General features: G+C 43.9%; 1 protein-coding gene across 1 annotated transcript in view; it reads right to left on the minus strand.

Annotated features, from left to right (window-relative positions):
- Window positions 1-4,329: 4,329 nt before the first annotated feature.
- The window catches only part of PYROXD2 (pyridine nucleotide-disulphide oxidoreductase domain 2), a 145,727-nt gene continuing 132,962 nt past the window's right edge, over window positions 4,330-17,094 (minus strand). The window contains exons 14-16 of the mRNA XM_056529051.1: window positions 12,000-12,106; window positions 10,773-10,893; window positions 4,330-4,458 (exon numbers count right to left, since the gene is read on the minus strand). Of these exons, the coding sequence (XP_056385026.1) occupies window positions 4,385-4,458; window positions 10,773-10,893; window positions 12,000-12,106 (302 nt within the window). The 3' untranslated portion in view covers window positions 4,330-4,384. The remainder of the gene's footprint in view (window positions 4,459-10,772; window positions 10,894-11,999; window positions 12,107-17,094) is intronic.

The raw sequence follows: 17,094 nt of genomic DNA on the forward strand, positions 1-17,094 counted from the left end.
ATCTTATAATCTTCTTTCATCTGGCAATTTAGAATAATTTTGCCGGAATCGAAATTTACCTCTGTACTGACTTTGTGTTGGGATATTGAGCGTCTGCTTATGCACAATGGTTAATCAGAAGGTAAAGCTACAGGGTAAGGCGGAGGTCCACAACCCAGTCCTCTAGGCCCAAAAACAGTCCAGGATTAAAATATTTCTCTATTCTATTCCAATGGAGTAACAAAAAAAAAATTAAATAAATGTTAGTGGGCCTTGAGGACTGGGTTGGGGACCTCTGGTGTAAGGCTGAATTGTTCTTTTCTGTCTTAGTGCTCTCTGATGACACGTGTCTCGGGAGCTGTCCAGAGTAGAGGCAAATTCCCATAGGAACTGAACAGAGTAGAAGAGGTTTGCTATGGGAATTTGCTTCTACTCTGGACAGCTCCCGAGACACGTGTCATCAGAGAGGATTTAGACAGAAAAGAACAATTCAACTTCAGCAGCTCATAAGTACTGAAAGGATTAAGATTTTTTTAATAGAAGTAATTTACAAATCTGTTTTAACTTTCTGGAGCCAGTTGATCTAAAAAAATAAAGTTTTTTCCTGGATAACCCCTATAAGTCCCACTCATGTGACTGTCAAGAACCCCCCGATGAACCAACTAGGACTGCCTCCAGAACGATCAGGGTGTGAGGATGAGAAATGAGGTTGAGATATGAGATCATTTCAATAAAGCATTGTGTAATACTTCATTTCCCCTGTGGTGGTGCTGCAGTGTAATTAAAGGGGTACTCCACCGGAAAACATTATTATTATTATTATTTTTTTTTTTTTATCAACAGGTGCCAGAAAGTTAAACAGATTTGTAAATTACCTCTATAAAAAAAAATCTTAATCCTTCCAGTACTTATCAGCTGCTGCATGATCCACAGGAAGTTCTTTTCTTTTTGAATTTCCTTTCTGTCTGACCACAGTGCTCTCTGCTGACACCTCTGTCCATTTTTAGGAACTGCCCAGAGTAGGAGCAAATCCCCATAGCAAACTTTATCCTGCTCTGGACAGTTCCTAAAATGGACAGAGGTGTCAGCAGAGAGCACTGTGGTCAGACAGAAAGCAAATTCAAAAAGAAAAGAACTTCCTGTGGATCAGGCAGCAGCTGATAAGTACTAAAAGGATTAAGATTTTTTTAATAGAAGTAATTTACAAATCTGTTTAACTTTCTGGCACCAGTTGATTAAAGAAAAAATGTGTTTTCCACAGGGGAAATGAAGTAGTACACAAAGCTTAATTAAAATGATAGGTTACCTGCATAACGTGGTGCATATGGTGGGTTCCCCCGAGTGCAAGACATTTTTATCTGGCCTGTGCTTTGTCTAGGTCAGTGTTTCCCAGCAAGTGTGCCTCCAGCTATTGCAAAACTACAACTCTCAGCATGCCCGGACAGCCGAAGGCTGTCCGGGCATGCTGGGAGTTGTAGTTTTGCAACAGCTGAAGGCACAGTGGTTGGAAAACATTGGTCTAGTAGACAAGATCTTTTCTGCTAATGAAGGAATCCATAATATGGACAAGCCACAAGTTTTCATACCGTGTGCAGTGATCTAACAAGAAGCTCTATCATTAGTTTGTGTTCCAATACGGGCCGCCAACTAACCGCAAGGTCAACATTAGCTGATCACATCCCCGCCAGAAGACCGATGAACATGGAGCACAGAAAGACTATGAAAAATGTTACCAAAGCACAACTTCATATACTTCATCCCATAATAATGCATTGTTGGCCCTCATGACATAGTTGGCAACTGCCCCCTGTCTGTATTTTCTGCTCAGTCAGATTCACAGATTGGGAAGGGGTGTTCCCCAGCAGGTGTGACATCATCTGAAGCCATACAGGGGAGAACTTCCTCCCTCACTCTGCTACACACAGCCCAGAGCAGTTCAGTGTGAGATGAGCTGTGATTGGATAAGGCTGCTCCCCCTTCAGCACTCCAGACTGCATTTCCTGGACTTCTGCCAGGCCAGCAGGAGTCCAAAGTCTGTGCAAGAGATGGGGGGAAATGTGCTCTGGACAAGTTGGGAGACACCTAGTGGCAGCTTTTTTTTAACACAAATAAAACATAAAAGAAAGCTTAACTTTTTTTTTTTAATTCAAAATACATAAGATTTTTTATTGTACCATAAGGAGTGCAATAGCAGAAATTACTTTTAATGAGAGGGCCCTTTTAATATTCCACCGGCATGATATATAAGGAACCATTATTATTGCAGTGGATCACTGCACAATAGACAGCCCTTGGCTGTGGGGGTATGTTGGGAGTTGTAAGTTTGCAACAGCTGGAGGCACTGGCTTGGAGGGTGGAGTACATGGAGGTTCCTTAGACTCCAATGCCCCAGTTTACCAGCGCCAAACCCGGAGGATTCACTTCTCCTTTGAGGAACATAATAGTATAAATTGTAAAAAAAACTAAAAAAAAAAAAACTACACAATACTGACCTTGTGTTCCCCGCTAGTAACTATTGTGCAATAATCTGCTGCAATAATCATGGCTCTCAATAACGTAGTGTGCAAGTGGAATATTAACACTGTATGGCCCCGTTCACACTAAGGAGAACCCGTGTGGATTCCACCATGCAGCACTCTCCTATTGATTTCAATGGAAATTCTGCTGCTCAGATTACATGACGGAAGTTCAGTAGCGGAACTTCTGGCAAGGAATGCACCAGAAAAGTCCCATTTGTCATTGGGGTGGTGCTTATGTCCACCGCAATGCTGGCAGCAGTCAAAGATAACCTCTGGATATGACGCTGAGCATGTGCACTCGACTTCTTTGGTTGACAATAGTGAGACCTGTTGTGAGTAGATCCTGCCCTGTGAAACTGCTGTAGGGTCTTGTCCAATGTGCTGCAGCTAAATTTTAGGGTTGTGACAATCTTCTTATAGCCTAGGCCATCTTTACGTAGAGCAACAATTCTTTTTTTCAGATTGTCAGTGAGTTCTTTGCTTTGAGGTTCCATGTTGAACTTCAAGTGACCAGCGTAAAAGAGTGTGAGAGCGATAACACCAAATTTAAGACCCCCGCTCCCCATTCACACCTGATACCTTGTAACACTAACAACTTACATGATACCAGGGAGGGGAAAAATGGCTAATTGGGTCCGATTTGGACATTTCCAAATTTTGCCAAAATTTTTTTTAATAGTATGCAGCCTTGGCATCTTTGTAAAAAAAAATAAATAAATTAAAAAAAACACTTTCCGCCAGAGTAACCCTTTAAAGGGTCTGTCGGCTCCGGACATCTCTTTAAGTAAGTACAGTGGTCCCTCAAGTTACAATATTAATTGGTTCCAGGACGACCATTGTAAGTTGAAACCATTGTATGTTGAGACCAGAACTCTATGGAAACCTGGTAATTGGTTCTGAAGCCCCAAAATGTCATCCAAAAATAGGAAAAAGTGAGGATTAAAGAAAAATAAGTATATAATACAGATAAAGTACATACATACATACATACATACATATAAAAGTAAGAAAGATCTGCTGGGAGCTGTAAATCTCTTTCTATGTCAGTGTTTCCCAAGCAGGGAGCCTTCAGCTGTTGCAAAACTACAACTTCCAGCATGCCCGGACAGCCAAAGGCTGTCCGGGCATGCTGGGAGTTGTAGTTTTGCAACAGCTGGGGGCACCCTGCTTGGGAAACACTGGTCTATGTAGAGGACAGGAGCTTCTTCGGGGTCCTGTACAGTACAGACAATGTCCTAAAAAAAAGTAACATGGAATCTCCCTCACCTGGTGTCCAAAGGAGCAGGTAACCCTGGTACAGGTAAAGTGTACAGAACATGTAATACCTCCCTGTACTGTAAGGGGCGCTACCAGACACCAGTCAGTGCATACGCTTCAGTAATACAGGGGTTTTAACAGTGAATGCCCATTCTGATTGGTCGGTTCTTCCGGCCATTGACACGTTTCACAGATCTGGACTATCCGTAGCCTTGTATGTTGAGTCTGGTTTCAACTTACAATTGTCCAGAAAAGACTATTGTATGTTGAAACTATTGTATGTTGAGGCCATTGTAAGTTGAGGGATCACTGTATTTATACTCCCCCCTTGAAATAATTATTCTGAAATATCGTGTCTTAAAACTTTGCATTATGCTGTTCCTCTTTTATCCTTCCTGGAAAAAATAATGACTAAATTGACAACTAAGCATCACGTTTTTTTTTCCCCCTTGTAGAAAGGGAGTGTCCCTACACAGTCCAGTCATGGCCGACAGTATCAGACACACCCAGATGTCAATTTATTCATAGCTTTCCAAGAGGAATGTCATAGTAAAAGGCCATAAAAGAAAGAAGAAAGTATTCACTTTATTTGAATGTAACAATGGAGGATATAGCGTTTTTCCAGAATATCAAGACCGAAGCTTGAGGTCCTGTAAAGCTGCCAGCGCTGCGTTTCTTCCTGGGGCGCCCATAACACCTCCACCTGTAATAGAGAAAACGCGTATCGGTCTAAGGTGACAGATTATACACAACGTTATGCACAACATTCTTATTGGGGGAGATTTATCAAAACCGGTCTCCAGAGGAAAAGTTGCCCAGTTGCCCATAGCAACCAATCAGATCGCTACTTATATATTTTAACAAGGCCTCTGCAAAATGAAAGAAGCGATCTGATTGGTTGCTATGGGCAACTGGGCAACTTTTCCTCTGCACAGGTTTTGATAAATCTCCCCCCTCCATTATGTACTCTAGAATTCTGGGTCTGTGAGGGAGCCTTGTGTGAACATTGGCTAAACGATCGCCACCTGCAATATAAATTTGGGGTCTCCAAACTGTAGCCTCCAGCTGTTGCAAAACTACAACTACCAGCATGCCCGGACAGCCGTTGGCTGTCCGGGCATGCTGGGAGTTGTAGTTTTGCAACAGCTGGAGGGCCACAGTTTGCAGGCCACTGATATCAATCAGTGTGTTGACTAGTGTTGAGCACGAATATTTGCAATTCGAATATTTATCGCGAATTTAGCATATTCGCGAATATAGCGCTATATATTCGCAATTAGGAATATTCCTAATTCCCCCCCCCCCCCCCCCCCCCCCACAGATCACATCACAGTGATCTCATCCCTCCCTGCTTCCAGCTTGTGGTCTAAATAAACTATTTATATATACTATTTACTAGGGATCGACCGATTATCGGTATGGCCGATTTTGGGCATTATCGGTATCGGCAATTACCTTGCCGATAATGCCCCGCCCCCACCGCACCGCGACCGCCCCCCCGACCCACCGCACCGCGTGGCACCCCCCACCATAGTGCTGGGCGGTATACCGGTATGGATTTTTGCCCATACCGCTATACCGGTCGGGCCCCTCCCACACCCTCCGAGTCAATAAAAAAAAATTAAACTTACCCGTAATGGGGGTGGTCCGGGCCATCCATCCTTCCTTCCTGTAGTGTCCGGCGGCATTCCGGGTGGAGGGTGAACCGGTCCGAGCTGTCCTTCTCCAGGGGTCATCTTCTCCACTCCGGTCAGGCTCCGGCCTAGTACGCTGCATAGACGCCGCTACGCCGTGACGTCAGGTGCGTCGCTGCGCATGGGCGTCACTGCGCAGCGGCGTCTATGCAGCGTACTAGGCCGGAGCCTGACCGGAGGGGAGAAGAGGACCCCGGAGAAGAAGGACAGCCCGGACCGGTGCACCCTCCACCCGTAATGCCGCCGGACACTACAGGAAGGAAGGATGGATGGCCCGGACCACCCTGACAGGTAGGGGGAGAGAAGCGGGTGGCGGCGGCGGCCTATGGCAACGCAAAAGCCACTGCAGTGCATTGATTTAAAGCGCCTGCTTTAAAACAATGTTCTGCAGCGGTGTCGAGGGGGGATAAATAGCCGATAACTTATACCGGAATATCGGTATAAGTTATCGGCTATCGGCCCTAACACTCCACCGATTATCGGTATCGGCCCTAAAAAAACTATATCGGTCGATCCCTACTATTTACTGTATTAGACTGGAGAGAGAATGTTCGCGAATAAGAGAATATCCTCATATTCGCGAATATCGTCACTAAAATTAGATAGGTAGATATAGATAGTGACAATATTCACGAATATGAAATGACAATACTCAAAATGAAAAATGTCATAGACCCATTATCACTTCTGTATGGACCAAGAATATTAGGGGATAGATAGATGGAGCTAGATGGATGGATAGATGGATAATATAGATAGATAATATAGATAGTTATCCACATGCGCATTTACGCAAAGTCAAAATAACCCCAAATATATTGAATTTCGCGAATATTTGTCCATATATTCACGAAATATGGCGAATTCGAATAAGGCCTATGCCGCTCATTACTAGTGTTGACCAGCTTGTTGACCAAATAAGAGAATAATGAATAAGACCACTGTAGGAGTATAAAGGGTTCACACAACGGAATCCATCTCCTTCAGGCGATGTATCATTCAGGGCTAAGCCCCCCTCAGACATGCGCCGTCTCCATAGACGGCAATGCATATTTGAGAGGATTCATCCTTTCCGCAGAGCGCCGAATTTGAAATGTCGACAGCAAAAATTCTGCAGTGTGCACGGTGCAGCAGAATCTCCAAGGCTTTACGGGCATGCTGGGAGTTGTCGTTTTGCAACAGCTGGAGGCACACTGGTTGGTAAACACTGTTTTAAAGGGAGGTTTTTAGTACAGTTTAAGGGCATAAAGGAGGACGATATTACATTTGGGTGCACCAAGGGGGTATTATTACTGTATGCAGAGACAAAGGGGGAACTATTACTTTGTGGGGGAAATAAAGAGGGAACTATTACTATGTGAGGGCACAAAGAGTTAGCAGCAGGATTGGGAATTTGAGTTGTGGCTGGAAGAAGTCATCATGGTGGTCCGTGCAATGCTGCGGAATATAAAAAAATAATGGAAATAACAGGAGGTAGCTGCCTGGCTGTAGCTTTTATGATGCAAATTAATATAGAGATATATATATATATATACATACACACACCGTATTTTTCGCTGTATAAGATGCACTTTTTCTTCCCCAAAACTAGGGGGAAAAGTTGGTGCGTCTTATACGGCAAATACCTTTCCTATCACAGCGGTCCCTGTGGCCATCACGGGACCCATGGTTAATACAGGACATCACCGATCGCGGTGATGCCCTGTATTAACCCTTCAGACGCGGCGATCAAAGCTGACCGCCGTGTCTGAAGCGAAAATAACACTAACCCCGGCTGTTCAGTCGGGCTGTTCGGGACCGCCGCGGTGGCGTCCCGAACAGCTTACAGGACACCGGGAGGAACCTTACCTGCCTCCTCGGTGTCTGCTCCGTGTCGGAATCCCCTGCATGGCCGGCGCTCTCCTTCGTTGTCATCATGTCGTCGTGCACGCCGTCCCGTCATCCAATAGGAGAAGCGTGCGTAGCGACGTGATGGCGGCGACGGAGAGCGAGGATACCGGGCAGCAGAGACGTTCCGGAGCGCCGGGGACGCGGCGACAACGATGGAGGGTGACATCCAGGGCAGCGGTGACGGGTCCGGAGCGGTGGGGACATGTGAGTATTACCTCCTATACCAGTGGTCTTCAACCTGCGGACCTCCACATGTTGCAAAACTACAACTCCCAGCATGCCCGGACAGCCAACGGCTGTCCGGGCATGCTGTGAGTTGTAGTTTTGCAACATCTGAAGGTCCGCAGGTTGAAGATCACTGTCCTATACTTTACATTGTATTTAGTTCAGAATCTTTATTTTCTAGATTTTTATCCTATAAAATTAGGTGCGTCTTATATGCCGTATATATATACAGTATATATATATATATATGCAAACATTTCAGTGTAAACTTAAATCACAGTGTTATTGTTATTGTATCGACCATAAAAATAAAAGGGTGTCATGTCTGCCATCATTTCCATTTTAGATAGTAACACTTTGCAGTCAGGTCTTGGTGCGAGAGTGATTTAAAGCGACACATTGTAAAATGATATTATATTGTTAAATTCACTCTTATCTAAGCTTTATTTAGACTTTCACCTGAGAAATGTACGGGCACCAGAAAAAAAAATGACACATAAAAGTTATACCGCCTGCAATGGAGGTCATCAATGTTTACAATCTGCGCATCCGATATCACCACGACTCTGCCGTAACGGGAGGGTCAGAGAGGAACACCGCGGCCGAAAAAATCACTAACAGTAATGTGTTAAGGCTTCTTATTTCCCTATACGCCTGGAATGACTGCAGCAAATACATTACACCACAGCTACTCCTAAAATTAAAGGGGTATTCCAGGAAAAAACTTTTTTTATATATATCAACTGGCTCCAGAAAGTTAAACAGATTTGTAAATTACTTCTATAAAAAAAAATCTTAATCCTTTCAGTACTTATGAGCTTCTGAATGATTTGGAACAGGGTGTAGATAGGGCTTCAGAGCTTACCATATAGGGGTCAATGCATCACAGTGCTGCTCAGCCAATTACTGGCTGCAGTGGTGTCCCGCCTCAGCTAGTGATTGGCTGGGCAGCACTGTGACTGACTGACCTTCAACACTAGGAAGAGGAGCCTGTCCTGACCGGGAGCAGCAATACCAAGGCAGCGATGGAGCGTATGGTGGTATATACCGTATTTTTCGTCCTATAGGACACACCGGCGTATAAGACGCACCCAATTTTTAGGGGCAAAATCTAAAAAAATAAAGATTTTGAACCCAATAGTGGTCTTCAACCTGCGGACCTCCAGATGTTGCAAAACTACAACTCCCAGCATGCCCGGACAGCCGTTGGCTGTCCGGGCATGCTGGGAGTTGTTTTGCAACATCTGGAGGTCCGCAGATTGAAGACCACTGCAGGAGGAGGTAATACTCACGTGTCCCCGCCGCTCCAGACCCGTCACCGCTGCCCTGGATGTCGCTCCATCGCTGTCGCCGTGTCCCCGTCGCTCCGGAACGTCTCTGCTGCCGGCCGGGTATCCTCGCTCTCCGTCGCCGCCATCACGTTGTTACGCACGCCGACGCACGTACGCGACGACGTGATGACGAGGAAGGAGAGCGCCGGCCATACAGGGGATCCCGGCATGGAGCAGACACCGAGGAGGCAGGTAAGGTCCCCCCCGGTGTCCTGTAAGCACTAACCCGGCTATTCAGTCGGGCTGTTCGGGACCGTCGCGGTGAAATCGCGGCGGTCCCGAACAGCCCGACTGAACAGCCGGGTTAGTGTCACTTTCCCTTCAGACGCGGCGGTCAGCTTTGATCGCCGTGTCTGAAGGGTTAATACAGGGCATCACCGCGATCGGTGATGTCCTGTATTAGCCGCGGGTCCTAGCCGTTGATAGCCGCAGGGACCGCCGCGATAGGGGTGTATTCGCCGTATAAGACGCACCGACTTTTTCCACCCAGTTTTGGGGAAGAAAAAGTGCGTCTTATACGGCGAAAAATACGGTACATACTTATTATTTTTTTTAGGTCACACAGTCTTGGCATGTTTGTGTAAAAAAGCTTACCACCAGAGTACCCCTTTACCTCTGCTCGCCTCGGCAATTTTTGGTGACAACATTTTCTAAGAGTCATAACTTATACATATATTTTTTCATTAATATAGCTGAAAGGAGGCTTATTTTTAATGACACCATCTATTTGACCCTACAATGCATAACAAAGGGGAATTAAAAAGAAAGAAAACGGTGCGATTTTACAGGGGGTTTGTTTGCATGGAATTTACTCTGGGGTAACATGACATGTTTACATTATTCTGCAGGTCAGTATGACTACAGCAATATCAAATTTTGCAAGGAATAGTTTTCTATCTATTTTTGAGGTTTGTTTTTTTCAGCAATTAGGAAACATTATTAAAGGGGTTGTCTGGTTTAGATAACCCATTCAGGACTCTGATGTGTTTAGTCAGAGCTGAAAATGACTCCAAAGAACCAGAGGATCCAGCATGTCCATACAGATATAGTCATGGTTATCTTTCGGTAACTTTAACACAATGGGATATTCTTATGCACCAGAGTTTTTTTTATTATTATTATTTATAGAACATTTGGTACCAGTAATTGAGGGGTTATGTTAAAATTAGGTTTGTGCAATTTATTCGGATGATTGATCTCAACTTCAGGAGGGCAGTAAAACTATTTCAATGCATCAGGGATCAATATGACGCTGCCTTCATCTGTCTATTACGCAGACAGATCACTGATTTCTGTGAAACCCAGTGTAATGCTTCATTTCACCTGTGGTGGTGCTGCAGGGGAATTGATCGCTCACCGCAGTGCTAATTGCTAAGGTAACTTTCTAAGGAGAAAGACTGCAAAAACAGACATCTACTTTAAAGGAACATTGCTACAACTGATTTGTTGAATGCCATACTGTATTTCCAGTACATGTTTTACATGCATTATTTTATTACTCAGCAGCTTTATCCTACTGAAATCAATCTAAAACTTGACACTAAGAGGTATTTCACACTACAGTGTTTTATGAAATGTTATGAAACAATACATGATGGGGGACCGCCATGGGGACCCACACTAGTCCCAATATGACTACATGGGCTGCCTGCTCTAACCTTACTTATTCATAGCTAAAAGTGTCCAAAGGGAGTGGACAGGTCCTTAGTGGGCACCATCCCATAAACAAGTGTTTTATAAATGAAAAAGGTATCTGAATACCATATAGTGGTAATATCCTAATGCCAACCTTTAAGCAGGCTGCAGTTTTAGATATATTAGGCACAAGTAAGATACATTTTAGCATAGTCTGTGGACATAATAAACATTTACTGTACCTGGATGTGCTCCACTGCTGCACATGTAAAGACCTGGGATAGGGGTCTTATAATTGGCAAATCCTGGTACTGGGCGAGAAAAATACAACTGGTCCAGAGACATGCTCCCATGGAAAATGTTCTGCAAACAAAATAACAAGTAGATGTAATCAGATATTAACAGATGAATGCGAGGAAAATCAGTTGAACGCTTCAGTTGGTGCTTCTCCATTGTTAAAAGTTGGATAATTTTTTTGGGCATCATAAAAATAAAGTCCACTGCAGGATACCCCCACCACAATATATCTGAGTGGGGTCAGCAGATATTTGCACCTGTTAAATTTAAGGTATTCAGTAGGTTTACACCAGAGCTTTAAGTATATAAAAAGATATTAGTATTATGAATGGCCACTGTTAAGTAGGGGATACTTTTACAGGTGTTGCATTAGGAACTTAAAGTTATACCTCTGCCTTACTCTGTAAATGCATTGACATCTATAGGGCCCATTTGTTCCTATGGGGTCCAGTAGGGTCTGACATTTGGCATTTCTGTAGTTCCCATTTATTTCAATAGGAGACTACTGTGGGGCATGCTCTATTAAGCTGGTCATACAAATAAAATGAAAGCAGTTATCCAAAAAATAAAAGTTCTCACTACAGGATAGGTGATAACTGGTAGACTGGTGGGGGTCTAACTGCAGGGACCCTCACTGATCACAAGAATACGCGGCTATCTTTAGAAGTCCCATAGAGAGTGAATTGAGTGGCGGCCGACCATACACACTACTGCCCCACCTTTAGCCAGTTAACCCCTATCCTGTGGAGAAATTATGCATTTTAATCTTGGGATGACCCCCTCCCCAATTCTATAATGGAAGTCCTTGAGTCACATGACTTGTAATGATGAAGGGCGGAGGGGGAAGAAACGCCAAAGGAACAAAAAAAACGCCAAGACGAAAACTCAATATTAAAATAAAAAAATAAATCTATAAAAACATCTTGTCAGTGCAAAATGAGGGGGGAGTTTATTTTTTATTTTTTATTTTTTTTTTTTTCAGGTTACAAAAAAAAAAAACGCCCCCAAAAAGTTGGGTAAAATGACTCTAAATAGATATGCTACTGATGAGGCCGTTTTGATGACGATAGCAAATACTAACTACTAACTTTATCACCATTCATGACACTGGAAACAGAGGGGTTCACATATATTACAGGATTGATTTTACTACCATATTTAATTCATTTTACCCCTCCAGTGAGACCGAATATCCTTTCCAGGTCCGGTGGCGTGAGGACGTCTCTGCCGATCACCGACGCCTTGAAGCCCGGAGCATATTTTTCTATCCAGTCAAAAACTAAAGAAAAAATAAAATAAAATGAAGATAGAAAATTAAACATTAAACCAAGTTGTTTGTTTATCAGGTTCCATTTGCGAATGAGTTGTACAGATTATGGTTTGGCGTGCCGGCTCCGACGTGCAGTGGTCCAGAGTGACCATCTCATACGATGAAGTGTTATTCCTCCGGTATGAAATTACAAATATAAATCAAATATATTGCTACACGGTGACAAGGGGCCGGGAAGCTTTCCCAGTATCTTCCTTTCTTATTGCCCTGCAAAAAAACATTTATTCTTCTAATTATATTTCCTGCTTAGAAGAAAATGGTTTGCTTTAAGAATCCTTAGTGTCTTAAATTAACCCTTCCTTTCCCAGAAAGTAGTAGGTCAACTAACGTTTCCAGAGTGTAGAGCAGTGGTCCTCAACCTGTGAACCTCCAGCTGTTGCAAAACTACAACCCCCAGCATGCCCGGACAGCAGTTGGCTGGGAGTTGTAGTTTTGCAACAGCTGGGGGTCCACAGTTTAGAGACCTTGGGTGTAGAGCAGGGCTTTCCAAACTGGGTGCCGCAACACACCTCTGCTCAGTGATTTAAAGTTTCCAGCTGCCTGGTCAAGACATTGCGCTAAGGAGCAGAGTGGGAGGATGTCACTACTCAGTAACAGCAGTTTCAACCCCTTCTGTGTTGGGCTGTGGCGTCACTTGTTGCTGAGAAGATACCCAGGCCAATCAGGGGGCATGAACGACTAACCAATGGTATCTGGCCTCGCCATCCACACCCTCCTGAGGTGGACTATTTTAAACCTGTAATATAGGTTCTTCCTTGCACTGGTTCTGTATCTTTTGTGTTACTGTGTATCCTGCATTTGCTACTTTGGCTTGTGACCTGACTACCCTTCTGATTCTGTACTGCACCACTATCTTGGTTTTGATTTCGCTTGCCTGACTTCACTCTTTTCTGTCTGTTCATTTCCTGTGTTTCTCCCTGGTCTGTTCCTGTTTAACCCATTGTGTCCTGACCTGCTCCCTGATTTTTGTACTGTGTTTGTTGCTTTGCTTTTGACATAGTTATGCCCTGCACTTTACTAAGAGTAGGGACCATCACCAAGTTGGGGGTCCGTCGTTTAGGGAAAAACGTCAGATAATTAGGTTCAGGGGTTGTGGGTAAGCCTAGGACTGCACTTATCCCAGGCCAACATAACAAAACACTTTGGTTTTGATGCAAAAAAATGTTTATGTTTTATCTAACATAGAGTACCACTGTATAAAAGTGAGTATAAAAGCAAATTAGGGAAGCCAGTTAAAGAAAAGGAAGGTGGGGCAAATAGGGTCTGTTTTAATATATATTACTCACTGACAGAACAAGGGGAGTCATCCACATGGCTGAGTTTTGTTTCTGTACTTTAAATGAACTTCTCTTTTACATTATATATTAATTATACGGAAGAATCTACTTGTAATTTTGCAAGTTATTTTAGTAGAATTTTCCATTTCCTTTTTCTAATCTACCATAAAGCTTCTATGATTATTATTATTATTGTTTCTGCATGTCTGGAGGGATTTGGGGACCTTGGCTAGTTTATGTCTTGCTTTATTAATAGTCATAATGCTTAGTATGGATGTAAGTGGTGCATCTTTATTCAGGGACACTATTTGGCTAAGCATCTTGTATAGAGATTAGATCATAGATCAGTTATTATAATGACCATTTACTGATCTAATATTTTAAATGTAAAATTTTCCTTAAAAACACAGCTTTTAGTGTCTCAGTCCCATATGACTCAGTTACAGAAACAAAGGAACATATTGTAGGGACAGAAATATATGGAATTGTATATTTCCAGTTTGGAAAGCCCTGCTCTACAACATAGGTCTCTAAACTGTGGACCCCCAGCTGTTGCAAAACTACAACTCCCAGTTAACTGCTGTCCGGGCATGCTGGGGTTGTAGTTTTGCATAGGGGTTGTGGAAGCAGCAAATGCACCTATGACCTAGTGCAGTGGTCTCCAGACTGTGGATCTTCAGCCAATGTCTGTCTAGGCATGCTGGGGGATGCAGTTTTGCAACAGTTGAAGGTCCACAGTTTGTAGACCACTGCCCAAGTGCCTAAGAGGGGGCCCAAAGTCCTCTATAGTAGTGGTCCCCAACCTAGTCCTAAGGCCCACCAACATTTAAGGTTTTTTCATTTACTCCATTGGAAGAGAACACTGAACAATTCTAATCTTGGACTGTTGATGGGCCTTGAAGACTGTGTTGGTGGGTCTTGAGGACTACTGCTCTATACCACTTACCCCCTTAAGGACGCAGGGTTTTTCTGTTTTTGCATTTTAATTTTTTCTTCATCTCCTTCTAAAAATCATAACGCTTTCAATTTTGCACATAAAATTCCATATGATGGCTTGTTTTTTGCTCCACCAATTCTACTTTGCAGTGACATTAGTCATTTTACCCAAAAATCATTTAGTAACTTTTGGGGGCTTCAGTTTCTAAGCAGTGCATAAATACGCTATTTTGGAATTTGGAATTTTTTTGCGCGCACGCCATTGACCGTGCAGTTTAATTAATTATATATTTTTATAGTTCGGACATTTCCGCACGCGGCGATACCACATATGTTTATTTTTGTTTTTATTTACACAGTTTTTTTTTTATGGGAAAAGGGGGGTGATTCCAACTTTTATTAGGGAAGGGGTTTAATGACCTTTGTTAACTTTTTTTTTCTCCCTTTTTTTTCTTTGCAATGCTATAGCTCCCATAGGGGACTATAACACTGCACACACTGATTTCTTATGCTGATCCCTGCAAAGTTATAGCTTTGCATGGATCAGTGAGATAGGGGCTCGATTGCTCAAGCCAAGCTCAGGCTTGGCGCAATTAAACCCAGATTGGACGCGGCGGAGACAGGTAAGGGGACCTCCGCTCGCATCCTAGCTGATCGGGACATCGCAATTTTATTGCGATGTCCTGATCAGCCCGACTGAGCGTTTACTTTTACTTTCAGACGCGGCGGTCAACTGAAGGGTTAATAGCGTGCCGCACAACGATCAGTGCCGCGCGCTGTTAGCCCAGGGTCCCGGCTATGAATAGCAGCCGGGACCGACCCAGTGTGATGCGGGTGTGACCCCGTTTTAAACACCGGGCGTAGGGCGTACAGGTACGCCCTACGTCCTTAAGAGGTTAAAGGGGTACTACGGTGGAAAACTTTTTTTTTTTTATCAACTGGTGCCAGAAAGTTAAACAGATTTGTAAATGACTTCTATTTAAAAATGGTAATCCTTCCAGTACTTATCAGCTGCTGTATGCTACAGAGGAAGTTATTTTCTTTTTGAATTTCTTTTCTGTCTGACCACAGTGCTCTCTGCTGACTCCTTTGGATAGGGGATAAGATGTCTTAGGGGTACCCTTTAAGAACACAGTATTGTACAGTATGGTACATGGTCAGTAGGGTGCCTGTCACCTAAAAGCTACACCTCTGGGAACATATAAAATGCCCAGTGGGGCTTACAGTGGGGTTGTCCATCAACTTTCCTAAACAGGATTAAAAGGATTTTCTATTAAAAGGATTTTTTGCTTCAGACCACAAAAAAAGTGTTTGGTGACAACCATTTTGGGAGCACTGATGGATTAAAATCACCATCCACATCAATGTCCATGCACTAGTTAGCTTAAATGACATGGTTATAGGTAGGGCTAGATGGGTGAAGTTTCTCCTTGAGGAGTGTGCCCAAAGGTCTTTGGAGTCTTTTAGACCATGCAATTTTCCACTGCGAAAAAAAAAAGTGCAAAGTAGGTCTCCTCCAGAAGGTAGAGGGGTTATATCTGGGGCCACTTATTGTAGACAGCGTCCTTGTCAGTGTGATGAGCCACGGGGGTGCAAAGTGAGGTGTATGGGCAGATGGTGTTGCCCAGGGGTAGATGGTATTAACCCCTTAGTGCCGTGACACCAGGGCGTGGTTTGCCTATGTAACCACCTGAAAGTAATCCCGTTACTTCTAGGTTGGTCCAAGGCCAGGTTAAGGTTAATGGTAGCTTTACTGAAGTTGAACAGGTCTAACAGTCTTTACAGGGTAGTAAGGTTCCCAGAGAGGTGACCAGTTACATGAGGGACCACGCAGCTTGCTGGGACTTGCAGTGACTTGACAGACTTTAACACAGCCACGCTGACTATAATTGACCTGACTTGACTGAAGATAGTGACAGCAGACAGAGATGACTTGACTTACTGAGTTGTGGCTGCAATTTAGGCTTGAGGCCTCCAGATGTCCTGGACACTGGCTCTGAGATGTCTGGACTGGACTTGACCTCATTGTAGTACCTCCCCCTCTTATAAAGGGGGCTGAGCAAGGAGCCCATAGGCTAGCTGTGGGTCATTTGGTCATTTTGGGACAGGAGATAGTAGCGGGAGAAATAGTGCATGCACTATTTTTCCCGCTACTATCTCCCGTCCCAAATTAACGTGCATTATGAATGACTGGGGAGAACGGGTTAAAACGTATTAGAACAATCCCATAGACTATAATGGGATTTACTAATGTAAGTTAGGGCTTTTCTAATGTCCATTTGACCCCGCGATCGCCCGCGATTTTATAACGGGTGTTATACAACAGGTCCTTTTCATAGTGTGAAAGGAGCCTTAAAGAACATGTCCGGTGCGCACTTTTCTCATTTTATCCCGTCCGGGCTGCAAAATAAAAGGAAACAAACTTTCTCTTACCTACCAATGAGCCCCCGGAGCTCCGGTACACTCCGGTACAGGTGTTCGGTTCCCGGGCTGTATTCTTCTTACTTCCTGTTAGCTCGGCACGTCACACGGAGCTTCAGCCTATCACCAGCCGAGGCGGGACATCGCTACGGCCGGTGATAGGCTGAAGCTCCGTGTGACGTGCCGGGCTAACAGGAAGTAAGAAGCAAACAGCCCGGGAACCGAACACCTGTACCGGAGTGTACCGGGGCACCGGGGGCTCGTTGGCAGGTAAGAGAAAGTTTGTTTTCTTTTATTTTGCAG

Source organism: Hyla sarda, chromosome 7, assembly GCF_029499605.1.
Source record: "Hyla sarda isolate aHylSar1 chromosome 7, aHylSar1.hap1, whole genome shotgun sequence".
Lineage (NCBI taxonomy): Eukaryota > Metazoa > Chordata > Amphibia > Anura > Hylidae > Hyla > Hyla sarda.